The sequence below is a fragment of the Mchenga conophoros genome, linkage group LG5 (genome assembly GCF_057382185.1).
Source record: "Mchenga conophoros isolate Kocher_MC1m ecotype Shallow Benthic linkage group LG5, M_conophoros_male_GT1.1, whole genome shotgun sequence".
NCBI classification, from domain to species: Eukaryota; Metazoa; Chordata; class Actinopteri; order Cichliformes; family Cichlidae; genus Mchenga; species Mchenga conophoros.
Window position 1 is genome coordinate 14,843,771 of NC_140530.1, and position 21,295 is coordinate 14,865,065.

General features: G+C 42.5%; 1 protein-coding gene across 4 annotated transcripts in view; it reads right to left on the reverse strand.

Moving 5' to 3' along the window:
- Window positions 1-21,295, reverse strand: part of plxna1b (plexin A1b) — a 182,985-nt gene that overhangs the window by 147,926 nt on the left and 13,764 nt on the right. For all 4 annotated transcript variants that reach the window (XM_085273512.1, XM_085273510.1, XM_085273511.1 and 1 more), the window contains exon 2: window positions 1,148-2,575. In XM_085273512.1, coding sequence (XP_085129638.1) covers window positions 1,148-2,326 — 1,179 coding nt within the window. In that variant the 5' untranslated portion in view covers window positions 2,327-2,575. The remainder of the gene's footprint in view (window positions 1-1,147; window positions 2,576-21,295) is intronic.

Genomic DNA, 21,295 nt, shown 5'->3' on the forward strand with positions numbered 1-21,295 from the left:
GAATGAAGACAGCCACTGAACAGGAAAAAGAATACATCTACAGAAGGTGGTAAAAGAGGACTTGGCTGGGTCATTCACATCACTTATACTACCACACAAAACACTCCTGCGCACTCAAGCTAATGAAGACCTACAAAGAGAAAGAGTGCTGTTCTTACCAACTATCCCACTCCATTAGACGCAACACAGGGTGAATGGTTTGTGTGTGTGTGGTTGTGTGAATGGAAGACACCTGCCGCTAAAGTGGTGTTCACTGACATTTAAAGAAAAAAGCTTTAAAACGGGTCCTTTAATTAAGCTATCTTAAGAAAGAGCAAGGTGGAGGAAATGCATGGGTGCTTTTAAAGCAGACATAGGATGTAAGATGTGGACGCTGAGACAGGTGGTCAGCTAAGACAGAGACACCCCCCCCCCCCCAAGAAAAAAAACACAAAAAAAACAAACACAATTTGGGCAAAAGTTTTGGGTAAAGGGGAAATGGTGAAAAGATCCATGAATATTTTCAGAAAATACAAAGGATGTTAGCAGGTACACATGTTCACAATGAAGAAAGCCAGGCTATGTCTGTCTATTTGGAGTGTGTTGGCTGTAATACATGCAGGGTCATGCACTGTGGATCAGTAAGTAAAAACCAAGTCTAACTCATGCTATCCCACAGGATCTCACACTGCAGTGCACCGAACAATACTGTGTGTATGTGTGTGAGAGCGTGAGGGCTCCTCCTGAGTGACATTTCACAAATCCAGGGGACTGGGCTAATGATGTCCCCTGTCTGGTTAAATCAAAGCACCAAGATGTTGTGGAGTAAAGAAAAATGCATAGAGAAGTGAAAAGAAAGGCAGCAGGAGAAAGAAATTATAAATGGCATAAAGTATGAAATAGTCTAAGTGCAGGCATATAGCAGCAGTCTACATTGGTGATGTAGCACAGGTAGTCTGCATTCAACTAGTGGCATTAAAATGTGTTTTGTCTGAATGAAAAGCATATGCTCTAATAGTTCTTTTATTACAAATTCATAAGAAGAGGTTGTATCCAAGCAAGGAAGTCTTATAGTACACAACATATGTGTGTTGTGACAAAAAATTAAACTTACAAAATCGCTTACTACTAACTAAAAGCAGGAGTAACAAAAAAGATTTGAGCTTACCGAGTTGATACAGGCGAGCTCCTTGTTAAGCAGCCAGGGTAGGGAGAGTTTTCCATCTCCCCTGTAGCAGGACTGGATCCTCTCTTTGATCTTTTTTTTTATCTTCCTAAGGGTGAACAGGCACAATGCTGACTCTTTGGGTGGTTTGGCGCGATTCTTCTGACCCTGAGAGAATACTGTGAAAAGGATGTCTTCATTTTCGGAAATCCCAAGAGAGTTGGCCAGCTGCCGGCCCGGTCGAGCCAAGAAGGCGTCCTGCACCAGGCGGTACTCCACCCCATCTTTAGTGCAGCCAATGGGGAACTCAACGTAAGAGTAAAACTTTGGATCATCCATGCAGAGACGCACAATTTTGGAGGTGAAGAACTGCTCCCCGCTGGCATCAGGTGAAGTCAGTTGAGTATCCAACTGCATTGTTAGATAATAGACAAACTGCTCACTGCTGAAGCTGTAAACATAATAGATGTCAAAAGCAGGGAACTTGGATAAAGTGTCCGAGGGGATCTTCAGCTGAGAAGAGACAAACTCATCCTGATAGACGAAACTGAACATGTCAGCATTTTCTTCATTCTCCATCAGTTTTCGGCTGGACAAGGTGGGGAAGTACTCAGACTTGCCGTCGATGGGAGTTCCGATAAAAAGCTTGCTGGTAGGACTTTGAGGGGAGCTTATGATGACTCCTGACATGGTACCCGACTCTGCCACACTCGAGAGGTAATGCTCCTTGCGGTGGTGGGGCTCACCAAGCTTAAAGAGGTCATCCAGACGCAGGAACTGACAGATACCCTGTGAGGTGCTGCCACAGGCGATAAGTCGGTTTTGTGCATAGTCTATAAGAAGAAGCTTGTTCACATTCGGGGTTTGGGCCAGCTCATGATTGCAAGACTGGACACTGGGAGGTGGGTAGCACTTCTCATTGTCCACCACTGGGCCAGTCATGTGGCTGCGCAGATTGGTCAGGTTTCTGGAAAGCTTGAAAATCCGGTTAACAGCTCCCACATAGACTTCTCCAGTTTTGTTATGAATAGCCAGATGTGTGAGCGAACAATCAGCTGGGATGAATCTTTTGAAGGGCGGGGGCTGGCCTCCAGACAAGGATGAGCTCATGATGACTAAAAGCCCTATGAGGAGAAAGTTCCCCTGGCCAGAGGAGGCCACTGACCGAGCTAGGTGACACATATTTGGTATGTGCACAAGCAAGGCTTGGGAGGGGGGTAGGGAAGGAGAAAGAGAGCGCAAGCTGTGGTTCCAAATCCCGAGTCAGGATTTTTTTTTTTTGATAGTTTCGGTTCTACTGTCAAAGATTAAGAGGGAGGGAGAGAGAGAAGGATCAGAGAAGAGGAAGCAAAACTCCTATTGATCCGCTGTCCTGTTCTCAGCGTTGTGAGCAGTCACCAGGAACATCCACAGAGCCACGATGTGGGAGCCCTGGAAGGTAAAAAGAGAAAAAACACCTTGAGTGCTCAAGGAAAATTTCTTATTGATTATGCATCAAGGAGGCAGTAAGGCCCACAAATTGCACATCCAAAATTAGAAGGAAAAAAAAAAGCCAAGCTGACATTTGCCCTAGTTATAAATAAATGATATCAAATCAAGTCTGGAAGGCAAATGTGTGTCTGCATTTAATTATGAGTGAAGATGCAGGGAAAGCATAGGCCAACTATTAAAGGCTCTGTACACATAATATAAGCCTGTGAATGAGTTATAGACTCACAGCATTGAACTCCTTAATATTTCATATCTTTCAGTGTTACTGTGGTGGCTTCGGAGGAGGTGTGCTCTTGAAAAAGGGCCAGTGGGCACTGTTACATTGACAGCAAGCAATTTATAGCCAGGACTGCTTGAAGGCTTTACTGTCATGCTCTCCCCAGTTTCAACCCAGTCTGATTGTAACTATACCTGCACTTCTGACAACTGTAAACAAGCACCAGGCTTTCATGGAAGCACAGCAGGCAACCACAACTCTGCTTCCTCCGAAAGAGCTATGATTGCAGTATATATCCCTTAGATATCAGGATAAATATAACATAGCCATAGGGCACTATGAAAACCATTGGCTGATACATATGCTGCACGTACAGGAAAATTCTTGCAAGCATTCACTGATTGCTTATAAAGGGCCCGATCCACTGCATTCCAACACTCCTCCAGAGCCAACCGTGCCCCGGTCAGGCAGCAATCACAGCGAGGACCCTTAAAACATGCATGTTATTCATTTACCCTACAATGTAATTAGAACCAATTTCAGAAAGATGTATGAGTCCCACTGAAGACTGCAGAACAAGATTTCTTTTCCCCCCCGCCAAAAGCTCAACTTCTCAACGCAATACATCTACATACATATACCACATATACATACAACACCGAGGGCTAGAGTTCATCCTTTCAAGATGAGGCTAAGTTGAAGACCACGGTGAAAATTGCATCTGGTTAATGAATACTTGAACATTTTAGTATGTGATTCAATTTCAAAATTGTATCTAGTGTTCATGATATACTCATTTTATCACCAGTACATGTGGCAATATGCCTACAAAGTCACAGAACAGTCAATGTTTGTATTTTTCTTTTACACACTGCTTCCTTCATCACTGCTCCCTCAAGCCAGCCAATTCTGGCATTTATTTCATTTCATAATGCACACATATAATGAATCCCAGAATGCAATGTGCTATATGCACACTCAACAGAGAACAGACATTAAAAAGGAGGGAGTGAGATCATTTATAGGGATGGAATTTTTATAGGTAAAGGACAAGGAGGAGGAGAAGGAGAGGAGTCAAAAATGGAGAGGGCATGCTCTTTTGGGTGTCCTACAATGACAATACAGTGATGAGGAGCGGTGTTTGCTGGGCGCGTGCTGGCGGCTGACAGGCCAATCATGTTCCTGCAGCACCAGGACATTAGTTCTTCTGTAAATGCTGATTATGTAAAACAGGAGACAACTCTCCCAGGGACCCCACGCTTCAGTTTCACCTTGACTATCAAAGCGTCTGTGCCAAAGGTGTTTTATGACCATACCAAATCGGAAAAGATGAGACACTACAGTGAGACAAGCAGGGTTAAAAGATGGGGATAGGGGGATGAGGCAAAAACATGAAACAGATGACGAATCAAACGAGGAGGCAGATGGAGGTATGAAGAAGAAAATTCTGGTCTCAGGTTCTCACCAGAGTGTAGGAATGTGGCTGGTAGTAAAGAGCACTGAAGCAGCACATATGCGCCAGTCCACTTGTAATAGCTTACTATTAAGCTTATTTTTGCCCCTAATTAGGCACAAACAGCTGAACCTTTGATACCACAAGACTGTTTCTGATACACAACCTGGATTTTTTTAAAAACCAAAACTGGCTTAGCAGCACCTGAGAAAGTCTCCATTATCGTGGTGCTAAAACATCTGAATTTACGTGATTGCTCTTGATTGTGTAGCAAAAGCTGTAGTTCTTTTTACTTATTAGTGTGGATATACAGGGCAGGGAGCTCTGCCTGCCAGGCTGAGAGAGATGACTGTCAGCTTGTTCCTTTTTTCGATATTTCCATCCTTGAGAAAGGCAGGTATGAGTGACAGATTATAGGTGTGTAAACCCCTCTGAGGGAAAAAAAATGCACTCTTACGAATCTTGAAAGAATTAAACACCTCAGTAAGAGTAGTCATTGAATTGCTCATAAATTTTAGTCACTGGTGCTGCAAACTGTGTGTGAGAAAGAAAAAAAAGAGAATGAGGGAAAGCAGGAGAGAAGAGAAATAGTAGTGGTGATGTTCATGGAATAGCAAACGATAGCTCAACTGACACAAAGCTAGCCAGGTTCAGGGAGAGGTGGTGTCATCCAATTTTCTACAAATGAAAAGCCCAGGAAAAGACAAATGTATAGGAAGGGGGGGGACAAGGAGAGAAAGAGAAAAAGAGAGAACGTGACAGAGAGAGAGCGAAGAGGATACTGTATGGGCAAAAAGAAGGAGAGTGAGTCAGGAGCCAATCAAAAAGGTGCACTTCTGCTGCATTTTAATCTACCTTCGCGAGAATCAAACACCAGGGAGCCCTGTGGGTCGAGGCACCTCGGCAAGGAAACTGCAGAGAGGAGGGCCTGAGCTGCAGTTATCAGATATATCCCCACTTTCCACTCTGTGAGATTAAAACGGCTCGACGCGGATCGCAGCCTCTTCGACATAAGCAGCCGCAATAAAGTGACGAGCCAGCCTATAAAAAAAACTAATTTCTTGCTCAACGGTACAGTCGCGCCGTACGATGAGAGCAGATGTCAATTTAAAGCGTGGCAGCGCATAGGGAAGCTGGCTGCCTCATTTTCCTTTGTCATTTCCAAGTGAGGCAAAGACACAATGGGGCAGACTGGGCGAACGAGCAAATGAGAGTGGCTGATAGAGAACGAGAGGGAAGCTGGGGGGGGGGGGGAAAAAAAAAAAAAAGTGTCCCTGCAGTAATTCCTCTTCATTTAGACCAGCCACAGCTTGATGTAGGAGAGTGTGAATCACACAACAAATTGCATCTAGGGTCTGCTGCTGCTTGTTATCTATCAGGGCAATAAGACAATGACATCACAAAACACATCAACAACTACAGGTTAGTGAAAAGACATCATGGCGTGAAGGCCTCCGTCTACTTATAGACACCTTTAGTTCCTCTCATTACTGTCAGGGCAGACACGCCCAACTGTTGAGTTATTCGCTCAACTTCTCACACATGCCCCCACGCCCCTTCAAATTTCTCAGTTTTTTTCCCCTCTCTATTTATTCTTCCAAACCCTCATCAATTTCAATTTCCTCCAGAGATAAACTGAAATGGGCGGAAGAGTGCTGGGAGAAGGTCGGGAGCCATATCTGGAACCATCAAGGAAAAACATGTCAATCATTTTGGTGTGGAGCACGTCTGTGGCTTTGGGAATGGGCAGTCACCATATCGGGGGCAGGGAAGGTGTTATCACATCAGGGAAAAGCATTAAAGACGGCTGGCTGTAAGGGACAGAGTTTATTGGATTTGATATTGAAATGTCCTATCAATCGACAGGCCTGTACTGCATCCCTATGGGCACTGGAAATAGGACTGAGGGGAAGAAAAACAAAAATATTATAAAGCAAGGACCCCCATTTTAAAGAGGCAAAGGTGGAGAGGTAATCCCAAATGCTGGTGAAGCGGCAGGTGACTCTTGTGAGCTAAACTGTATAACTTGCTCTCTCACCTTCTTCTCCAAAGCAACTAAACCTGTCCGTTCAGATAATGGTCGCCGCTCAGAGCGTAACTTTGTGCTGATTTATTGCCAGTGGCATATCAATTACAGCACTCTACAATGGAGGGGGGAGAGAGGAAGAGAAGGTGGTGAGAGAAGAAAGAAGAGCAGCATTCAGACATATTTTTTGCCCTCTGTGGCTTGTCACAACATATGGGTCAAGTCTGGGACCAGACGAAGAGGAAGTGGGTATAATCGAGGATTTAAGAAGCCAGGAAATTATAAGTAAGGCCGGAAATGCGTGTGAGCAAATAAAATGCAAAGCTCTAAAAATTATTGCAAATTCTCAAGACTCGTGCACAAAGTCAGTTACTGTAGACCAATCACAGCGTAAACACAGGTGGCTGAAAACAAGGTGGTGCAGCAGGAAAAACTACAATTTTATCTGTAGGTACACAAAAAAATAAATAAATAAAAAACCAAAACCATCCCTGTTGTACATAACTGCACCGTCCATGTTTAACTCTCAACCTGGCCTGACTTTTGTTGAACTCAAGTTCCTCTATCACCCCCACATTTCCCATCTGGCTCCAGTATTACTATCAAATAAAGGCATATATGCCAAGATATAACTTCGTTTAAATACAGCCACAGAACACAAAGAACAATCCAATATTTTAAGTGCAAATCATGACACAAATGTGCAGAAATTAAATGGGTTTTTATCTGAATCTCCCTTCCACCTCTTCACAGCTAGTACACTCTCCAGATTGGATATTTGCCCAGGGGACAAAAGAGAGAAGGGTGAGGAGTGGAAGAGGGATTGAAGAGCAAAGTGGGTGGAGGGGTGGTATTACGGGGGGGTTGTATGGTTAGAGAGGAGGTAAGATAGAAGGGGCAGCCAAGCCCTGAAGCCTTAATCCTCTCTCAGGGTCTGCCTAATCTCACCGCCAGTATCTGCATATGGGGAGAATGGATTACCATCCCCCGATGCAGCGACAGACAGATTGACGGGGGAATGGGCGGCAGTCTCTGGACAGAAACGCTCCCTGAGACAAACAGAAACACCCAAAAAGTCTGACTTTAAAAAGTTAGAGGAGAGGATGTGCTTGCTCTTGAAACAAATACACACTCTAACATTCACCCTATCAAACACACATCTGCTGCAGGTAGGTATGTTAGTCAGCTGCAGCTCGTTTTTGCCACCAGTGTAACATATTGTGTAATCTGTCCCGGATCAGATACTGTCTGAGGTGCTGAGAGGGACAGGAGGGGGTCAGCCTACCAATCTAAACCACACTGAAGCTTAAAGAGTCCTCTTAACACACCACAAACTCAAATCTCACTCTAACAAATCAATCATTCCTCCACTGGGGATTATGAGAATATTATATTACAAAAATGAAAATAAAAATATCCAAACCCATCTGTCACTGTATATAGAAATTTGTTTTGCCAAGGCCCTCTTCTTTCCAGCTGAACGACAGCAGAATAGGTATTAATAGGGGAATATGAGGTCTTGAGGGCAATGCATTCAGAAACACCCCTTGAAGATAGAATATTCCATATTGTGTTGTGACAAAATGAAAAAAGACATTTGGTGATAGGTAAGGACACTGGGATGGGAAAAAAAAATGAGCCAGCACTTTTCAAGTGCCCCCAAAAAATGTCTTTATATCATACTCAAGCCAAGACAGATTGCAGAGGAGGTAAGACCAATTTTCTAGAGGTCGGACAATAAAGCAGTATTGTATATTATGGTATCTTGTATCATTTCCTTCCTGCGTTGGCTGCAAGAACAAGCCGACTGGAAAGCCTTCGGGCGCATAAAAAGCCCTTACGAGTTCTGTTTTAGTGCCAACGTAAATCAGTTTCAGGGGACAAGTGTCTGTGCCCCTTCTCTCTCCCTCTCTATGTGGCAGGTGGCCTGCCAAAACGAATGCCTCGTTTCATCGTACAGAATTGGCAAGTGTGTGCATGTGTGTAAAGCATAAGTCAGGGTGTGGAACAAATTGAGCCCCCTGTATTTAAAACACCTTGCTCCACTGACACTCATTCCATCAACATGGCTGGACTAATAAAATCTGGACCCATCTAGTGGCTGCCCTCAACACGAAGGAGTTAAACGTAACAGAGGAGGAAAAGACAGACAACAATGACCCTTCATTAGCTCTATATTAATCAACAATAAAGTATATTTTTATATTAGACAACAATAAAGTCTTTATAGCAGACGCTTTACAAGCTGGAATAATAGAAACTGAAGATTATAAAATGTTCTGTTTTATTAGCTCTTTTTCAATGAGAATCACAACATTTGTTGGAAACATAAAAAGATTATTACATGAACACTTTTTTCTGTTCACATCCTTAATTTGTCATAATCTGAACCACCGTCTTATTTTTCCTCCACTCCTCTATTTGTTTCCTAGGCTTGAATAAGAAGCTTGCACAAGGACAAAGGCAGAAACTAACTGACTATCTACTCGAACACTGAAGGTCTGAGGCGGCAGTAAATACAAGGACAACTGCTTCCCTGCCACCCAATGTGCTGTGGATAACAGGTGTGTGTGTGTGTGTGTGTGTGTGTGTGTGTGTGTGTGTGTGTGTGCGCGCGCGCGTGTGGCAGCTGCCACTCTGAGACAGTAGACAGACTGTGGGCAGTACTTCAAACAAATTATTCCATTTCTCATACGCTGCAACATTAAACACACACACACACACACACACTTTGAGAGGTAAATGGGATTATACACCAGCATACGTTACTTTGGACACAGTGTTATTCAAGTATGTGGTTGCATGTGCGTTAGTCACGACTGGGCGTGCGCACCTGTGCACAGTAGTGACAGTGAGCCACTGAATTTCTTGAATTTAGCCGCCTTCATTGCTGGCTTACAGTAGGACTGGGCGATATGGCCTGAAATCCATATCGTGATATAATTTGAAGCACGTGCGGTAACGATATATATCGCTATATATTATTTTCTTCTGTATAACGTATTTTCCACACTATAAGGCACACTTAAAATCCTTTAATTTTCTCAAAAATCGAGTGTGCCTTATGTATGAATTCTGGTTGTGCTTACTGACCTCGAACCGATTTGGGCGTGCAGAAATCTGTTAAAAAATGTTTTGATGGATTGTCAGAGCATTACGGCTGCCGTAGTGAGGAGCTTTGCAGAGTATATGGGTCCAAAACTCCGTCCTCTTCAGGTCCCAAAGTCAAACGAACACAGAGTTAAAAACAGTCTAAATTCTTTCATCTTTAATAAAATCATCAGCGTTGTTGCTTTACCAGGTGTAACAATTAAGTTTAACAACCAGGCATCCATGAAAACAGAAGTTATTAAATTTAACGGAGTTAATTAATATACTGCAACAACATGGGAATAGAACAGCTGCGAGAAGTTTCAACATTAATGAATCAATGTTACGGAAGTGAAGCGGAGTTTTTGGCTTTCCCCATATTTCAAAAGTGCTTCATCTCTTTGCTATGACTGTCGCCCGGCATAATTTGCAGATGATAATGGTTGTAGCCGCTGTAACGCTTTCGACCAAAACATGCGCAGCTTGATGACATCATCAACATGCGCTATCTCAATAGAGCAGTATAGTCAAAATCTCTATCGTTGGCCAAATTTATATCGTTTCTATCGTATATCGTTTATATCACCCACCCCTAGCTTACAGCATTCAAACAAGCACAGAAGCTGATTTTAATGTTCCTTAAAGCTTCACCAGGACATGCATGTATATAGACATATGATATATATATCAAAAATAAATAAATAAATTTAAAAAAAGCACTTCCTGGGCTGTTGTGATTGGCGGGTAAATTTCAGATGTCGGTTGTTTTCTTATGTGGTTACATACTTTCACACACGTACCATTTTAAAGAAACAAACTTCAGTGAGATTCGATTATGAACAACTTACACTTGAAAGTCTAAACTGTTATGCGAGCTCCTGAAGCCACTGATTCTGATTAGTAACACCACGTCAGCTAAACTGTAATGCAGAGGGAATTTGCACAAGATTCCAAGTTGAATTCATCTCTTCACCCAGAAAAAAAAACCCCAAAAAACACACCATTCATTTGTGTGTATGATTATCTATACGAAAGGTGATTCACCACACTTTAAATATCAACTCTCACCAGTAATTTGTCATGCAACAGCCTTTATAAGTAATTTGTGAGCAGTCTGAGATGGCTGGTAGATGAACGCCACCATCTCTGGGTTCTGAATGGTTTATGAACCTTGTATCTGAATTGGCTCTTGAACGCAGGGTTGAGTGCCTCAGGCTGCCTTCCAAATATGCAGCCCTTGTCATTACAATAACATATGAAGAGCAGACAGCCTGGGTTTGTCTCCTCCTTTGTATCCACCCCTGTTTCCTTCATCCAATCATCCCTCAGCCTCTCTCCTTTTATTTCCTCATGCAGTTCTCATGCCTGGCCTATTCACCAGCTTTTTAGATGAGCACTACCAAAATACAAATTGCTTTAACACCAAATTTCAAAACACAAGCAAGGAAACCCAGTTCCTCCTCCCCGTTTCTTCTCTCAGGGGTGAAATTCCTTTCAGAAACAAAGGCCTTCATTCTAGCTGCAAAGATAGAATGAAACACTGCTGAACCCAGCATCACAAAAAACCTGCCCACATTTCAAAAAGCAGCACACAGACACACAACCACACTGATGCAGCAGCAACAGATTAGCGGTTTTCTCTTAATCTCTCGACTGTGTTTGTGCGACTGGGTCTTTATTTCCATGACAAATCCTGCATTATTTGTGTGTGTGTGTGTGTGTGTGTGTGTGTGTGTGTGTGTGTGTGTGTGTGTGTGTGTGTGTGTGTGTGTGTGTGAGCGAGAGAACGAAGGTGGGAGAGGTAGGCACTATGTAGGTCAGGCCAGAGTGTGCCTACTAAGAGTCAAAGTGAAACTGTAACAGTGAGGCTACAGTATTTCAGCACTAGCTCACTAAAGCAAACACACATTGAGCCTGTGCTATGTCTGAAGCATAAACCTAATACTGCTTCTGTTTGACATGGATTTAAAGCAACAATAATGAAGATGACATAAATTCATCATCAACAAAAAGCTACACAATATCACCATGTCTGCCATGGCAGGAAACTTTATAATTTACATTAAAATTGGCAATCAAAGTTTGCACACTTAGGAATGACAACTTGATTTTTACATATTTTAACTTATTTAGTACATCTACATATTTTCACCTTTTACCTCACAACATAAACAATTATAGTCCTTCCTAAACATTCATGGCTTAAAGCATAGGGTTTGAATTAAACTGAAGTCATAGCCAAAAGAACACGCACCCTCGTTTAGTATAATACACTTAAGGTTTTGCCACTAAACCTTGATTTGGTCAGGTACAACTGCATTTTAATTAGCACACGTGGTCATGTTGGCAAAAGTTGGATTGTCTCAGGCAAGTTGTCAAACAATAAAGTTATTTTTAATACAGTGAATCATGCATTACAGCTTCCGCACCAACAATGTGGTATACCTGCATTGACGTACAATGTGAAAATGTCTGACGAAAATAAAGATGGCTAATTGTTCACTGTAGTCATTTTATGGAGTGATCCGTTTCTCTCAGTGGCATCAAGAACAACGAGCTGTGAACAACTAAAGCTCATCAGCCATATCCAGTGACAGCTGACAAAAATCTCTGGTTGATTTTTTTCGAGGGGGCCTATACCAGAATAGCCACAGAGCTCAAAGAAAATTCATAATGACGGCCAAACACAACACAAGTCCTGTAATTTAAATGCTCAACTTGCAGTGTGTTTCAGCTTTCTAGGCTGGATGTGCAGGTGCTGATGTAATAAAACCACGGGTAAGGAACGGTTCAGTCAGCGAACTGGGTGAAATGGGACATAAGTGTACTAAACTGACGAAATGATAATGAATAGCATATAGCCACAACAGTATTTCACTTTTCACAAAACAAAACCGCAATGGAGTCTGGACTTTAGACGGGATCCTCTTAAAACAAAGCCTGCACATTCCTCCATGGCGCTGCTTATTTTCTGCCTGCTGAGGTCACCATAATAGAATGCAGACTGCTCTGCCCAAAGCAGCCCATTACCAAACAATGCTGTCCTCAATGGCAACGACTCTCTTCAATTTCTCTGCCTCACACCTTCTCTTTATGAGCTCGACTGACCTTTGACACACTGAGTGCTGGAGCAGGGCTGAGCTGAACTCCTTTGTAAAAACTTGCCAGAGTGTTGATTGCTGTAAAAAAATGCATACCACTATAAATCTTGTTGTTAACGATCTGAGGACAGAGCGGGTGATAGTGGTGTAAGCGGCAGAAGAGAAGTCGCTTCAAGGAGAAAGGCATTAAAATAAAATCACTGTCTCCTTTTGTTTTACTGGTGTCATAAAAATAGCCTCCCCTTTTTGGACTTTCCACAGTAAGCACAAGCTAATACAAGGAAAGCAGCTAATCAACTACAAACTCATTTGTTCATAAGCATGATAACGTAGCTCACTGCCTTTTGCTCGTCTCCTATAAACTAATTTAATCCACCTTTGCCTCATCACACCTGTGGCACCTTTGTTTTTTGGTGATTACATGATATGATAACAAAAAATGTACATATCTGGATAAAGCTGTCAAAACCAAAGTCGTTTGTAATCTTCCGTTTTGAGATTACATCATAAAGAAACTGACACATGACCTTAGCACTTCAAAGACTTGACAAAAGTCCAAACTAGCTCATATCTTATCAGCTGTGGATTTTTCTGGTGCCTCGTCACCTGCAATATGTTTTTATTGAAACAGACAGGCAAACTGACCATCTGCTCTGCATCTCCACTGAGCCATAACGACATCCAACGCATTCAAGTTTATACAAATAGATGGCTCTGCTTTGTCTTAATGGCAGCAGACAAGCAAGCATACACAGTGTGTCTGGACTGGTTCAGTATTGACTCAAGACAGCATCCTTATCCATCTTTGTCCATTAAAGCCATACCGTTTCCGGATATATACTGTTGAGTACTATTAGTAACCATATTGTTGGCTGTGACCGCATGGCTATTTCTCTGCTCTTAATGCCTCAAGACAGGCGTGTGGCTTGTGTCACATGGTGTTCAGCCAATTTATGTCCTGTGATTGGTCACAAGGCAACAGAGTTAATGCAGATCTCAGCCTGGGGGAATGAAGATTTGATTCCTCAACAGCAGGGGGAAACAATTGTTGCATATTAATATATGATCTGGAAAGAAGTCCTCACGGTAGCATAAAGTTTTGCATGAAAATGAAGAGTGACTGGTCAAACTCATCACAGCCCAGAGGAAGACGTGCAACGGGATTCACAAAGACAGCGTCTTGTCCAGGAACTCGTTCATTTTGTTTGGCACCGCTACATCTGAATCATGTGAGGTTAATGCTAATTATCGTACGTTGCCCTATTGTGGAGCTGAAACAAAGGAAGAGCATCTACCCCAGCCATTTTTAGCCCAGGAGCGTAGTTTTATTCAAACCAGCAGACACTGAGCATGTTTGGATGGAGGCCTGTGAGCTCGGACGATTTCCTGTCTTGTCACTGATCATCAGCACATGTTGTATTCCTGGTGAAGCGCAACACACAGCATTGCATGCATCACTGCCTCACTATAGAGGCGGCGACAGAGACAGAGACGAAGGCTTGCGTATGTACATGTGGGTATGTGTGACTAATAGCTTGCATACAAACAGAAGTAGGAACTCCAGCAGGTACAGTAATGAGATGTTTGAAGTTCCACTTTCTTCACTTAACCATCGCACCATATTTAATGATGTCATCTAACTAAAATTATGTGAAAAGAATGAGAGAGTGGGTCGGAAAAGAGAATGAACAAATACCTAATGATGGAGAAAAGAGGCTGAGTGAATAAAATGTGTAATCACCAGATCTGGAGACGAGAGGGGAAAAAAATGGTGGAAGTGAAAAGGTGTGGTGATGGAAATAAGAAACGCGGGAGAGATAGTGGAGTGAGATGAGAGAAGTTGACGATACCTTTTCAGAGAGTTAGCGAGGTGGAACGAGGAGGAATGGAGGGAGATAAGAGGAGAGCAGTCTGTGCATGTTTAGCTAAAAGGGAATTTTTATCCTTAGCTTGTGGGCAACCGAGTAACTGTCACATAGCTACAGCCAACACCACTTCAACTTCAACTAAGTACTCCAAAACAATACTCCACGTTAGAACTTTCACAAGGATTCCACTTGCTTTTTCAGAGTTTTAATCAAGTGTTTCAATAGGTGAGTATAGGTTTCAAATAAGAGTAGCTCGCCATAATTAAATTCGTCGTAACTAAATTACCCAGTCAGCCTACACAGATATACACATTTCTTTTCTTTTTACCCACCTGTGTGCAGCTTCTCCTTAATAAAGAAAATTTCACCCTAATTTTCACACATTGTTCTGATGCTAACAATGTAAACATCTAACAACAAATTTTCTCAGCTTAAGGGGGAAGCAAATATATTAAATATTAATACTCAAGGCTAAGACTTTGAGCATTACAGTCTCAGTGGAATTACAGCCTTTACTCCAACATTTCCATTTCATAACTGAGCATTATGAGAGAAGACTGGTTTTTCTTGGAGTCATTCCAAATGGAAAAGCTGGACCTACCGGGCAGTCCAGAACGACAAGTAACATCAGCCATTGTATGTCAGTCCCAGGGCAGAGAAAGGGGGGGCGGCTGGGAGGTTCAATACAAGACAATATACACAGCAACCTCAAACGCACGTTCATTAGGTCATATTACAGAGACTGTCTTTCAACTTGGCAGAAAGCTAAATTAATAAAGCTGCTGCTAGTGTAAACTGAGTGTGAGTGCATAGTTTGTGGGTGTCCGACAGTCTTTGTGTGTCTTTAAGTTTACATTTGTCATTCCCGTGTCTAAATGCAGTGAGTGACAGCAAGGCCGGTGAGGGACAGAAAGCCAAAACTGTGTCCAAAGGGCTTGTCAGTATCGTTATAGCAACGGAACCTAGGACGAGGTAGTGCTATGGGGGAGAGGAGGAGGAAAGTGTGGAGGAGGATAAGAACAGAGATGGAGAGAAAGAAAAACAGAGGGAGATGTGTTGGAAAGAGAGAAATTTGAGCGCAGAGGAAAAGAGATAAGGAGAGACTGGTGGGAGCGGGGGAAGATGAGAGGAAGAGTGATGAGTGAGAGGAATGCTAGAGACAAAGAGGCAAGGAGAGCAAGGAAGACAGGAGAGAAGAGGGACTAAATATATAAGTGTCTTGCTCAACATAACACTGAGCTAGATATGAATAATCTAAGGTGCGACAGTGACTTGTAGAAAGACAGGATCCCATACGGAAAAGAAATAGTAAAAACTTATATGTGATTACTCATGAAAGTGGCCACTTTCATGAGTAAATCATATAAGGCTTACATGATTTACTCATGAAAGTGGCCACTTTCGCATTACTTTCATACATTGTTTTAGTAAGTATCCAAAACATACAAGTTTCATTATATAATTTTTCAAGGGATCTTATATCTGTTTTCACACTTATATGCTTTTCATACAAGTTTCACACAAGACAGATACAAACTTTATAAGATTTATATATATCTTTTCCATATGGGATGCTACAGGTCTAAAGCCTCTTTCACACGCACAGAAAAAAAAGAAAAAAAAAGATCTCATAACAGATCCCCACACAGTGTTCCCTAAAGAGAAAATTATAAAATTGGCAATTTTAGTCTCAGGTTCGAATACCACAATACATGATAGATGCAGCCTCATTGGGGGGACAATCACAGAAGACGAGAAATCCTCAGCTCCCTCTGGCTTTGAATGTGTTTAAATGTTATTTTCCACAGTCTAATTAAGTCACCCCTCTGTTTATATTGCAACCCTGCATACTGAATAAATACCATGCCGCCTCTACTCCTCCACCGCCTCTCCTGCATTCTCAGCCAGGCACTTCGCTGTTGTGTACGAGTAGATCACACCAGTACCGGCCAGGCAAATGACCGGCCATGTTCCATGGGCCCACAGGGACCAACTGCCAGTCATAACTTTCCAATCCCGCACTTATTTCAGCCACTCAAAGCAGACTGAAAATATGGCAGAGGCGTTATTTGATTGCCGTTATTCTACACTGTTTGGGAATTTATGCAAGCTAGGTCTCTCCTTTTCAAAGTGAAGTAGATGGCACTGGTAATGAAGCAAGAAATGTTGGGATATTTGCCATAGTGGAAAATATATATGCAAAAAGGATGGAGTGCAGACATGGAGTCTTTTAGTGTCAACAATTTATGGCAGGAAAGGACAAATGGGCATGCTAGCAGTAATAAAGTGCCAAAGTAGGGCTGTATTTAACAGACTGAAATCTTACCTACTTTTCAACTGCTATCAGGAAAAATGAAAAACAAATCTGCATAACTGCCACCATATATCGACCGACCAATCCACTACTCGACCTGGAGACTACGGCACTAAAGCAAAATAAAGCTACATTTCAACAGGCTTTTTAAATATTAACAGCTTTTTTCCATCTGTTCTCTCCAGCAAAGCAGCTGAGATCAAGCTTTATCTCAAGTCCAGTGTCTGAAAAGACTTGATACAAGCAACCTCTTGTTCTCTTGACTTTAAACAGGGCAAAATTAGCTCCTCAAAGCTCTGGAATTAAACCACAACCTAATTTGTCTTTGGTACAAGTGGGCCTTGACCCGCTATTTGACAAACACTGTTTGATAATGGGATTCAGCACTAAGCCGGTCTCCGTCGCCACACTCCAATCCACTTTCCTCTCCAGGTCAGCGGACCCTTTCCTTGATGTGCTGAAGGATGGCTAGTATGATGTGTTATAGCTTGTTAAAACTCATGCGATTTCACAAGGGGGAAAGGTTAACGGTTACACAACGACAAGAACCTGCCACCAGAGCGGTGCTCATGACCTCAACCCACAATACCCAAGCAGAGAGGAGGAGAGAGTCATCAGAAGATCCCCGCTTCTCTCCCGTGTGAATATCAAGTCTCAACCCCCCCATGCTTCATTTGAATTTCAACGCATTCCTTAAACTCACACACAGACACACAAACGTCAGGTTTACAGCTCAACTGTCCACGAGAAAGCACATTTTCTATGAGAAGTGATGCATGAACTGTGAATGTGTGAGAGGTGTCTCACCATATGCCCTGACCTTTCCAAGGAGAGGAACAGAGTGAATGTAATTCTCCAGGCTGTGTTTGTATGAAGCACAAGGCAGCAATTATTAAAGCCTAATGAATAACTGGGACAAAACAAAGTACCGGCACACTCGAGCCATTTCTGCTCACCCGAAAGGCTACATTAGCATCTTAAATGCAAATCAAAATCTTACTCAAAAATACAGACAACTTACTTTTGGGGGGGTGGGGGAGTTAAAACAAGATTATTCCTGCCTGAAGAACCAAGGAGTACGCAAACAAAAACCATAACAGTTTTCACTTAGGTGGTTATTTATCCCTGCAAAGAAAAAAAATAGCACAAACTTTTGGGTGCTGTGTAGTTTTGAGGACTAGTCGGTGGTTTGTTGCATTTGCAAAGGGCATGTAGGAGGTTTAAATCTCAGTCCAGCAGTCTTTATTTTGATCTGATAACTGGGTAGTCACACAAATCAGTCTGTCACTAAAGAAGGGATATTGTGCAGCTGCATATGGGGCTTAACAACTACACTGGAACATGATGCTTCTCTGTAAGCTGATTCACTGAAAAAGGAGGAGAAGGGATAAAAAAAAAAAATGAAGTAAAAGACATTGACAGATTATGTAGAGTGACCACAACTGCTTTGACCACCACCAATACACTCTTAAAAGCCGTACTGTCAAATGACAGAATTCCTGAAAAGCCTCAACTGGGGCTACATGCTGTGAGCATTTATTTTACAAGCTGCTGGCTGAGCACACAACCAAATCTCTCGCTTCACATTGGATTTTAAAGTCATCCATCAATGTATGGACTATGGTGGTTGTGTGTGAATAAATGTTGATTGCTGGCGATGCTTGAGGTGTTCATCCAGCAAGCATGGCTCTGCATGGCCCAGATCCTGCCTGAGAGGAAGCAATGCCACTAATGTGGGTCATTGTTATGCTGGGCTGTGGCTTAAGATTCTCCAAGAACAGATATGAATGCGAGTGCAGTGAGCGTAAAACGGGGAGGGGGGGGGTTCCAGCTGTGTGTGCTTCCTGCACCAAGCTAAGCTGCTCTTTACTCTCTCTCTCATATGGTCTTGATTAGCAGGCCAGTGGCTGTGGTAGCTGGCTGGCAAAGTTATTCCAGCTATGCATTTGTACTGGGGTGGGTCCTCTGGGTGAAATATGTCAGTCTGATCCACAGCTTAGATGAGACCTTCTGTGTCACTTCATATCATGAATTTGACAGGACACATGAGGAAGAGGGAGGGTGAAGGTATTTGAGAACATGGACAGGGAGAGTGCAGCATCTATAGTGCTATGCAGTCCAGTCTTTTTAACTGCAGTATAACAGATTCTCTGTTTAAGTGTGCCTTTTGTCTCCTGTGGTTGTTTAAGTACAGACACGTATTGAAGCAGTAAATACACACAGCATACACACACACTTGGCTGTCTCTTGACAGGCATAAACCTCAGCAAGGACACTAGTGAAACAAGATTCTACACCCATCTCTCAAAATGTGCACTGAGCAGTTACAGCTACTGAGCTCCCACAACATTGGAAATGGGGGAAATATAGATTTTCCTGACAGTCTGAGACTCTTTGGGCTCTCAAAGCACACCTACTCTTCTGCACTTGTGATCTCTGAGACGCATTACTAAGAAAGAATTTGAGTTTTCCTCTGATGACTGTTTTTCTGAAGCAGCTCCCTTGTGTACCAACATGAGTTGAATGAATCGTTTAAAAAGACTTTAGAGACAAGCACGTGGCGAAACAATATCATGCACATAACCACATTGTCTGCTGAGCAAATACAGCATTAAGTATTCTCTGTGCAGCGCTTCCTGTTCCACCTGCAATATCACAAAGGAGGAACGCACGCTGCTAAGAGGACATGCAGACATCACTGCAGCTGATGTACAGAGTAAACACGTACTGAAACCCACCACACACATACACACGCACACAGATGTGGGGCTGGGGCTTCACCACAGTGGCGCCGGGGCAGGGCAGGCGGCAGCAGCAGCTACTAATTAAGAGTGGTTGGCTGAACAGCTATAGTTAGGGCTAGAGCTGGAGGGCTGAGGAGAATAGGGCGACAGGTCTGACACTGTGCCTGAGTGAGTCTGTGTGTGTGTGTCTGTTACTAGCAACCCTGGGGCTATAGGGTAGGGCCCCAGTTCAGCTCTTGCTGACTCAGATTCAACACTGTCTGGCTACAGTGCTACTAATATAGCTAGAAGGGAGGAAGCACAATTTGCTCTTTCCCTTCCTCTACAACTTTTTCCCACTACTGTTTACTTTTTTCTTGTGCTTAGTGCATATTTTAGATTTACTTCCTCTTTTTATTTCGTCATTAAATCTGCCAGCCACTGTATCATTTCTCTCTTTCACTTTTACACACAGTCTTTGTGCTTCAGTACGTTTTATTAGCAGTTTATATGTTCGCATATCAAAGGTGGAGATTATAGTGGGGATTAAAACAAGAGATACATTTGCTGTAAAAAGGTGAGAAACTTCCTAGACAGTGAAATAATCTTCCTGTCTGCTTTTGTTCACACTTTTAAAAACTAGAAATTCTTGCTCTCCCGATTCAAACTTGTTGGGCAACACTGTGACTAACAGCACCACAGACTCAATTCATCATGTCCTAAAATCTAAACAAAAACAAGAGATCTGTCAGCAGGTCTGAGATATACCCTTTGTGGCACAATACACTCTCTGCAAAGTGCAGGCATTTAATCAAATATGTGACCAAGGCTGATTTATCAGTCACTTCTAGCAAAACAAAAAAAACCCCAAAGTGCCATAATGTGTCCTAAAAAACATGAACATATTTCAGTTGCTGTCAGTAAAGTGGTTTGTGCAAAAGCAACTCATTATACGGGAATAACAGGTGACTATATTAACAAACATTTAAAAAAAAGAACTTGTGGCAGTATAATAGGCTTGGGCCTGGGCCTTGGTTATTTAGCAGGCCAGCTAATCCTATTGTTGATGTCTCTAGAGCACAAGTGGTTAAGCTTGATGTGAAATCCTTCCTTTTGTCTCTTTGTGTGTAATTCACAGTCACCAAAATAAATAAGCCTAAAATAACACATTTAAGCACAGGCCTGTTTTTAAAGTCAAGTATCTCTCTCACGAATACCGTTATCAAATGCTGGGGTGTGAAGATCACATCAAACAAACTGAACATGGACGAGCATTAAACCAAGGTTACCGACTGGACTGACTTCATTTAGCTCGTGCTGCCAATTTACTGCATTCTAAGCATTTCTGAATTACCAGGAATAGAAAGTCACATTCTTGACATCAGGATGCTTTCATGTGGATGTTAATGGCGTAAATTCAGCAATGTCCCATTTTTAGTCACAGGGCCCTGCACTGCACTTCGCCTTTTATTTATTTATTTATTTCTAGGGATTGCAGCTTGGAGTGTGTACACACAAATACACACTCACTTACTCCTTTGTGTTTGCAGTCTAAACAGAGTGTTATGGGAGAGTGTGTCAGGTTATTGTTTGTCTGTTCCTCTCTGTGTTCCTAAATGTTTACCGCTACAGAACAATGGACTAAGGTGGGAAAACCTGAACATGGAAGGTCTTTCTGTTCTGTCTGTGTGCGTAAGCATGCATTTTTTCCATTTTAGCATTGTAATTTTGTAACAATCTGGCCTCCTGCCTGGGTTCCAGCACACATCCCTTTACATATACCAAGCACTGAATGTCTAACATTAGGTACAAGGGCACAACACACACCTCAAACTATTCTTGTGTCATTATGTAGGAACTGCAACCAG